Below are 9,352 nucleotides of genomic sequence, written 5' to 3' on the forward strand. Positions count from 1 at the left end.
GTTCAGCTAATCTCTCCTCATAGCGGAGCTCCTCCATTCCTTTTATTAGTTTAGTTGTCCTTCTCTGCACTCTCTCCAATCCCACAATGTCCTTTTTGTGAACTGGGGCCCAAAACTGGACTGCATATTCCAGATGTGGTGTGACCAATGCTTTGTACAAAATGTAAATCAAATTATATATTACTTTATCTATAACTTGTGTAAGCAATATTCATTGGGTTATAAATGATGAGTTACTATGATTACTTATAGTTGTGGTAATGTTTTTCAATCTCAAATACTTCTAAAGAAGCATCAAGAATACCTATGGGAGTTGACAAATGCATACAATGGCCCTCCAATACTGGAAAGGATACATTTGAGTGAATCTGAGTGATCCAGCAAACCTGGAATGGATTTCTTCAAAGCCATTTCCTATTTGTTAGCAAAGGTTTTTAATCCTGGACCAGATCCATTCAAGGTTTGCTGGATTACCTAGCTTCACCGATGAATGAAGCCTATCCTCTACAACCTTGGAGAGCTATAATAAGTCAGGGCCAATATATCTGTCTATGTCTTTATACATTTGGAATTAGTATGTTTATATGGATACTACTCTGTTAATTTGTTAATTTGTGGTGCCTTGAAATAAAAATTCCTCCATGGTATAAAAAATGTACATTTAAGTTAGGACATCTAATGCTGACTTCCACAATATTATGTGAGGACATTTGATATTTATAATCTGTCCTTTTATACTTCATCTGTTTCCTTAGTTTCCTGAGTCACAGCTCTCATCTAACCTCTGCCCCTCCTCCCTATTACTGTATGTAGGCCAATACTTTTACTGCTATTCGTGTCTATATCCATTTACTGGTGGAAACATTGGATCCCCAAAGATCTCTGACACTGATTACTAATATTAGCCAGTCTTTATATAGTGCCGACATATTACGTAGCAATGTCCTAAGTCATATCACTAACAATCCTTCACAATCTAGTGCCATGGTCATATGCCATTAACGTAGTCTAAAGACAATTTTTGAAGGAAAGTCAACTATCCTAACTTCAGGAGGAAGCTGGAGGAAACCCGCCCAGACACAGGGAGAACATACAAACTCCTTGCAGAGAGATTCCTGGCTGGGATGTAAACCTGGCACCTAGAACTGCAAAGGTGAAAGTGCTAACCACTGAGCCAACCGTGCTGCCCACATTCATGGTCCAATATACCAAGTCTGAGGTTCTCTATATTTTGTTCTGCAGCTGTACACCAGATATTGGTACCTTTTGTACACATTTCATAGCAGCCATGGAGGGTCACCATCACAAGGTGTGATAAGGGGGCAAGGGGTATTTTCCAAGCCCCAATGCAATGCTGGAAATGTTAGACATGTGGAAAGAGGAACAGAGATTCAGCCTAGTATGGGGTCCACACATTTCTGACTTGGACTGCTCATAGAACTTTTATTCCAGGGTTTATAACAGATAAACTGGTACTAAGAATAAGAATATTCTCAGTGCTAAATATTAACACAATAGGAATATAAATATAAATAAAGTAAATCCAGGCAATAGATATTTGTAATTCTTTAAACACTTTAATGTTTTGAAAACAGAAATCCAGTGTACAAAAATAAAACCATTTATACAATACAAATACATTCGTCATCAATATAATCATTGATTTTCCTGAATTAGTTATACTTTGCAGTCATTTTGTGATGTTTTGATTCAATCAATGATTCTTTCTGTTTGGTCTTCTCAAAAAACTACAAACCCGGTTGGGTCGAATCCAGAACTCATTTTGGAATTGAGGGATATTAGGCACATTGCTGCCATCCTCATGTCTAAACATTGCTGCTGTTTACTAATAAAATGTATTTGTCAAATGTGACTTCATGCAGAAAGAATAGGGGAATCATATGAGAAAGTTTGTAAAAGGGAATGTAAAGTTTTATATAAAAAAAAGCATGACTTAAAAATAATATCCACCATCTATGGGTATTTATAAATGTTTTCATCCAAGATTCACCCATTTTAGTTATAATTGACATATTTCTGGCATTGCCTAATTGCTCAGCCCTAGGCTGAATGTTTAAAATGTGTACCCAGGTATACTGAGGTAAGCTGAGGTTCCTCTTATGTTGAGGTTCATTTATCTTTTGCAATGGCTGAGCAGAGTAATACGCAGATTTATTATTTTGGATTTTTGGTTACATGCCAGGAATGAGCTTGGTCTGATGTCTGCGGGGTCTCCTGCTTTGGGGTATGAAAAGCTGTCAGCCTTGCAATAGCTGGGGGTCCCTTGGCTGGCCCTTTGATTTAGTTGTGGCCTTGTAATGTAGTAATAGAATATTGGGGGAATATGTGGATACATTGCAGTGTAGGCTTCTATGACTTCTGTGGAACAATGTACTGCTTATATGTTGTAACATCGTCCTTCTTCTCTGACTTCTTCTTAATGCTTGCAGAATTGTTTGTTTTTTGTGTAATCCTATTTATTATTTCTCCTTATATGAAACAAGTCTGAAATTTTTCTTCTACCCGGTTTGGCATGGCTTTGTATTTCCTCGGAACGCTTGATTTCTTCAGCTAATTTCTGCTTTTCAAAATGTTCTCTGGTTCTCCTCATTTCTTCCTCTTGGGCTTGTCTTCTCCTCTCCCTCTCTTGTTTTATGGCTTCCTCTTGTCTCTTTAACTCTTTAATCTTCTTTGCTTGCTCCAAAGCTTTGGCTTTCTCCAGTTTTATCTGGGTCATCCTCTTCTCTTGTTCATGCACATATTTTATGACAAATTGTTTGCGTTCCTGCATCTCAATTACTGGATCCCGCGTCTGATGTTCCACTCGGAATTGAGCATCTTTAATGACTTCCTGCAAGAACTTGAGCACTTCCTCGTGTCTACATCTGGTTTTGAAGTGATCTTCCTGGGTGTAATTTTCAAATGAAAAAATCCTTTCTATGCCCATGTCCTTGAAAGTGGACTCAACGGAAGTTAGATTGCCAAAAGTCCTGTGGGTAAGAACCACAATGGGATAGACTCCTGGAAGAAGAAAAAAGATGATTACATTCAAATATGGAATTGTCTAAATGTTTTACTGTTGGCCTAGATCAGCCTTTCTCTGTCCTTTTAACATGGGGGGCCCCAGAAATAACGTTCAGAGCCGGCCATGGGGAAGAATGTTCCCCTTACAGATAGCAAATAGATCATTGGTGTCACCTAAACATACCGGAAAGACACAAACTGGCTTACGAAACCCCCAGCAACCTCTAGAGGAACCCTGATTGGGCTGGTTATCTCTTTCTCTCAACAGGGTTAGGAGAAAATATATTATAGCCAACAAATAAATGCTGCAGGATGTCACAGATCCCCGCAGGACCGAGGGATCTGTAACCCCTTCGGTGTCACCCACCTTGAGCTCCCCTACTGTCTGTACCAACTCTGCTCAGAGATCTTCTCCTGGGCTACTTCCTGTCCCAGGCAGCTGCTCCCTTTCATCAGAGGACTAGAGTGCTCCCCCTGCTGTAGGTGGATATAACCACCTCCTGTCTCCTGCACTCCTTATGGTGGTAGGGACAGGTGCCAGCAGGTCACATAGCTTCCATCTATCACCTGACTCCCTATAAAAGGAAATGACTTGCCACAGGAAGTTGCCTGAACATGGAGATTCCTTTGCTCTGCTTCCAGGTTTCTGTTGTTCCAGTTTGTTTCTCTTATTCCTGATTGTTCGTGTATCGACCTTGGTTGGACCTTACATATTCCTGATCTCTGCCTGCCCTGATCTTTGGCTTGTCTGACTAATCTTTGGGCCTTATTTATTTATTAAGTTTTTCAAGACTGGAGAAGATACACTTTCAACAGTGAATCTGGGTGATCCAGCAAACCTGACATGAATTTCTTACAAATCATTTGCTATTTGTTAGTAAAAGTTTTCAATCCTGGACCACTGGATCACCCAGATTCAGTGATAAACGTGTATCCTCTCCAGCCTTGGAGTGCTTCTATAAGTCAGGCTCTCTGTCTCTAGTTCTGGTACCACACTTTGTTTTTGTCTGTCAGCAGTCACCTATCTCTGCGTGCATGGGGGCCGGTCAGTTGCCCTCACCCCAAAAGGCTCTGGTGAAGACCGGGCAGCTGCTTAGGCTCTGCACCCTGTGCATATCTCCACCAGCTGATCTGGTGACACGGAGGGTCCACCATCCTGCCTTGCAGCACCGTGTTACAGTATGTGTTTGTCCTAGGGCACAGGTTAAAGGCTGAGCACTAATACATATGTTTAAAGCTAATTAAATTGTATTTTTCATACATTTATAATACTGTAAACCTATGCAACCAATGCCATATACTATCTGTTTAGGACAGTAAGTGGAACGGGATGTCCAAAACTTTTCATAATAATAAGTAACTTGAACCCTGTAACCTGACATAGGAAAACATGTCATGTGTATCTGGCAACCTAAAAACAATGTAAAAAAGAGCAATGTAAGCCATTTGCAAAATAAGCCCATTGTAACCCAAACGTAATTGATGAAGAAAATGAATTGTTATATATTCTATTGATTTTCTTGTTCTTCTATTAGTGGTATAAGGCGACGCTGGTGCTGCCAGTGTCTGTTCTGTCTCTAAATATTCTTGGATCTTGTGTTTGTGATGTTGGCTGTTATTATCCAGCTTTGGTGGAGTCAGATGAGTTAATATTAGGAATTATGTCTCCAATAGTTGTAGTAATAATAGATGAAAAGTCAGGTTGATTCTACAATTCTCATGCAATGTAACAAGAACAATATATCTATTTGGGGCCCCACTTGGCATCTGTTGAGAATTTCGGCTTAAATGGTCCTCACTCGGGGGTGTAGTCAGACCTTCTGATGCTGCCATTGGGTCTCCACACATGTGTGCTTTGCTTTGTAACTTTTATTCTAAATAAACCCTCTAAATCATCTCACCGTGGACAGAGGTATTGTTTTGCCATATGATAACCATGTAACCATCAGAAGTCCTTCGTAGGTTGGGTATGGTCATTCCATGGCTCCTTGAGAATAGGAAGAGGTAGAGAAGGACCCTTGGGACCTGAGATCTGGTTTGTGCACAGTTCATACAATGTTCTACATACTCCTGTTCATCTCCCCATGGACTTCGCAATTAAAAGTAATGGGGAGGAATGTGGGAGACCAGTGGACCCCAGGATGTCTAGAGTTTTATAATCATGAGCCCCAAGTAATGGTTTAGTCCTCAACTCAGAAGCATTAGCATTTTGGCTGGGGGTGGATAATATTTTAAGAGCATTAGAGCCTGTATGTGGCACAACTTAATCATTGCTTGGGATCACCATCCTTCCAGATGAGAGCAATGATGGAGGAACAAGCAACTCTTAATGTTCCCATAGGTCTTCTGACCTGCCACCCCCCATCCCCCACACACATCAATTTTAGTAACGAAACTATGTCCGAGGCTTTAAGCGAAGCTTACAAATGCAAAGCTTACATGCTCTTACAAGATAAATTCACTTAGGACATATTCCCACAGCCCCCTGACACCTTTTCCCCCCACCAGCAATCCTGGTGACAATACTATGTCTCAGGGCTTTCTAATAATCTTAAAATATCATATATATATATATATATAGGATATATATAATATAATATACATTTTGAATTCAGCAATCATTAGTGTAATCTTTGCATAAAGTGATCCTGAATGTCGTCCCTACTTACCAGTCAGCCCTCTGGCTGTATGAAACACTTTCTTTAAATCACTGATTTTCTCAGCGGTAAATGTTTCCTTCACACTATAAAGAAGAGGAGAGAAGACATTTACTTCTATAGCTGTATAGGGAGTAAATATAAAGAATAAAACAAAATGAGACATCTAAGTAGAAGTATCCATGAAACCTTCATTTCTGAACCACAGGGAACCAACTATATACACAAACAAAACACGAGACCTGCTGAAAGATTGGTATTTCTGTCCATCTAGTCCTAACATTCAGAAAGCTTTGACGCCAGCACTTACTTGTATGGCAGGCAGAAGATCTGATTCTAATTTGCTGCAGTTAAGTAACACGTACTGGTCCCATCCCCAGGCTATGACTGAACAGTGAATGAGAAGCAGCAGAATAGTAAACTCTGCTTTCTCTTCCAATCAGCATGCCTTTGTCTTCAGGATGCTGATATCCGGTCACATCCAGGTACTGACATTGCTCGATTCTACAGAAAAACATTTATGAATAAATGCTACCCTATAGTCCAGATTGGGCAGATGTTTTTACACTATTTTAAGATTTGGCAGACCTTAAACTGCTAAGTTGTTTTTCTTTATTCCAACTCTATGCAAAATAAAAAGAAGGAAGAGGCAGATCCATATCCACCATTGGAGTGTGTCAGTGGCTCTCCATCATGGCTGGTCCCTCCATGTTGACTCTTCAATGTCTGACTACTCCCTCCTTGCTGCCCTATCCCTCCTGGTGAATCTCTACATTATCCTGACTTCTCCATCCAGCCTGTGACCCTTCAATGCTTGCTAACTCTGCCGTCCTGGGTAAAGTTTACCTTTTGGTTGACCCTTCCATCCTGGCCGTGGCCTTTTTCATCTTAGCCTTGACTCCCCCATTTAGTGCAGTTGTCCCCTTCATCCAGGTAATGCTGCGGGGAGCTGGAAATACCTTTCATTGCACTGATAAGTAAACCTCTCCATCTTGGCCATGGTTGTTGTTGGTAATATCTGCCCATTGTTAGTAATATCTGCACTTTATTCTCACTAGACAACGCAGTTTATTAAGTCTTATAGCCGCATAATCATGAATGGATTGCGGTCATGCTGGATAAATTGCAGTGTAATCACGTTCCAGTTTTAGATCCAAAATAAACTTAGCTGGTTTCTTTGCACAGATCCTCAGGCCCTGAAAATTCTATTCTATGTTCTGTTGTAAACCAGTGAACATGCTACTGTGCCTGCACCAAATTCTAACACCTTTTTGTTACTAGCAGCTTCTGGTTTACTATGGAAAATAATTGGGAACCAATCAGCATAATTTCTGATCATGTGATCTCTATCACAAACAAATCTCGCACTCACCTGTGCACAAAGACCGGAACAATAAAATCAGAATATTTTATTAATTTCTCAGATTGAACAGTTTTTTCAACAAGCTTGAATTCATGGTTCCACTCTACTTCTTTCCCCAGTGGGAGCAGATTACCTGGAAGGGAAACATCATGAAAAAATGATTAGTTAGACCTTCTAAACTGAAACAAAAATTTATGTTGGGCAAATGATGGAGACTCTGCTCTCCAGGTACCTAGGCCAACCTAGAAAATGAAGTGGTGAAAGCCCCCCCAAGCTCTACTCCAGTTGGATGAATCTTTGTATCGTACAATGTACAACAATTTGTTTTCCACCATTGGCCTATAGGATGGGGTGAAAGAAGGCAAACAAAAACTACAGAAGTTGTGAGAAGCTGAACGCCATGAGTGCGTCTTAATATAATTTATTCTTATTTTATAATTATTACTATTTATTTTTCACCCCTCTCTGGATATCTCCACCATTTACCTTGCCAAATCCTCGGATTCTCCTAATATAGCCAAGTGGCAGGGAAACTAAGAATAGATGACCTCACTGATAAAACTGTCCACTGATACGAAATGATCAGGAAAACTAAGATTAATGAAATCTCAATGGCAATGATTCAATGACCAAAGTGCAGGACCTCTTCTGCAACATTAGTCCACCATTCCTGGCCTTGCTCTTTAGTAACCCGCTATTGGACATGGGGCGCTACAATACATTTGTGATATTACTGGCTACTGTGCCCCCCTGTAGATAGATGAAGGAGTGAGAGGATCTATCTGTTTATTGGCCACGTGCTTAACTTTCCACATGGAACCATTCTCTCTTTGATTATTCTTTGTCTGAAAAAAGTTTTCTCAAGAGATAAGCTGGATGCTGAATTTATTGATGATTACTTGTTTCTAATTAGTAGATTCCTTGATAAATGGAACTCATCTGCTAATTAAACATTCACAGAAACTGACCATAGCCGTATTCTGGAACCTTTTATACATTCTTTTATATTGGTAACATTACCAGTATAACTATGTAATATTGTATCATTCATCCTGTACCATCTACAATTTGTTAATTTCAAATTTGGATTTCCTTTATTAGTCTTGTGTAATGGTTGCAGATGTATGCATTTTTTCTCCCGTAAAACTTCTTTTTCTTTCTCCATACAAGCCTATGAGAATGCAACAACAGCCTAAAGCAGAATAATGTAGCCATAAAGGAGTCCAACTGCAGATCTGATGGATCTGGCAATGAATCCCTGAGTCATCACAAACTGAATGCCCCTGAAGGTATGCTATACATGGCACTGCCCCTAAAGTTACACCTGTCGATTAGGTTTACGCATCTTTCCATATTGTGCTCAACCACCACATGACCCAACCATGACAAACATTGGTAAATTTCCCAGTCTGCTCTTTTAATATTTGTTGTATAACTTTATAGATAACAAATTGGCAGCCCTCAGTTATATTATAATATTCCATAAATTCTATTTTTATAAATCCACATTGGTATGCTTTGGTTCAACAAACATTGGAACTCTTTTATCTATTTACACTCACCTAGCTGAGCAAAGATCTCTCCAGTCTCATATCCATCCATTACCGCCAGTCCTCGATTATCCACCAGCATGATGTTCTCTGTGAGTTTATGGGGAATTCTCTCCAATGTAAGGCCTCCAAAATGTCCATTGTATTCTTCATCTGCCTTTGCCCAATTCAGGTATTCACCATCTTCCCAGACGTACATACAAGTGTTGATGAATGAGGACTTTCCATGTCCTAACATCCCAAAGAGCTGAATGAGGATTCGATTGAAGCCCTGGTTACCTTGCTTGCATCTATCAAAGCTAAAATTATTGATGACTTGTTTGAGTTCATCCATATTCATGTCTGCTCCCCTAAATGATTTATTTCTTCTGACTGCAGCAAATAGAAATGATTCCACTTATTTGTGACTTTATACACAGAGAAAAGAACCTCCTGCTTCCCTTCACTGATAGAATATCTCAGGAAATTCCCTTAACTGATTTCCTTATTGCCGAAATCAAAAGTTTCAAGTAGTTAAAAGTGATTGTGAGAAATCTCCAAGAAAACCACTGACTTAGTGGCTGTGTACAATAAAATACATCATGCCTCCCACGAGAGATAAAGAACATTTCCTGCTATCTGAATTGTCCGGACCACAAACCCCATAATATCTATTACAGCCAAAGGTGATGGGAGAACATTTCATGGGCATATAAAGAATAACATTTGCATAAATTTTTAGATTCCTTCCTTGTTTGTAGATCATTTTTTTTTTTTTT

General features: G+C 39.6%; 1 protein-coding gene across 1 annotated transcript; it reads right to left on the reverse strand.

Annotated features, from left to right (window-relative positions):
- Positions 1 to 1,538: 1,538 nt before the first annotated feature.
- Positions 1,539 to 9,002, reverse strand: LOC140334802 (uncharacterized). The gene is made up of 4 exons (XM_072417046.1): positions 8,607 to 9,002; positions 7,054 to 7,177; positions 5,694 to 5,767; positions 1,539 to 3,021 (listed from the first exon to the last, which is right to left on the reverse strand). The coding sequence occupies exons 1-4, from the start codon at positions 8,932 to 8,934 to the stop codon at positions 2,474 to 2,476; spliced, it is 1,074 nt and encodes a 357-aa protein (XP_072273147.1). The 5' UTR covers positions 8,935 to 9,002; the 3' UTR covers positions 1,539 to 2,473.
- Positions 9,003 to 9,352: the final 350 nt, after the last annotated feature.

Source organism: Pyxicephalus adspersus, chromosome 7 (assembly GCF_032062135.1).
Source record: "Pyxicephalus adspersus chromosome 7, UCB_Pads_2.0, whole genome shotgun sequence".
NCBI lineage: Eukaryota > Metazoa > Chordata > Amphibia > Anura > Pyxicephalidae > Pyxicephalus > Pyxicephalus adspersus.

Bases quoted from the DNA above. Each gene is read 5' to 3' on its own strand.
- LOC140334802 (XM_072417046.1), bottom strand. From the start codon at position 8,934: ATGAATATGGATGAACTCAAACAAGTCATCAATAATTTTAGCTTTGAT. The intron at 7,178-8,606 runs GTGAGTGTAAAT...TTTCCCTTCCAG, and splicing joins AGAGATCTTTGCTCAGCTAG to GTAATCTGCTCCCACTGGGG. The intron at 3,022-5,693 runs GTAAGTAGGGAC...TTCTTCTTCCAG, and splicing joins TACAGCCAGAGGGCTGACTG to GAGTCTATCCCATTGTGGTT.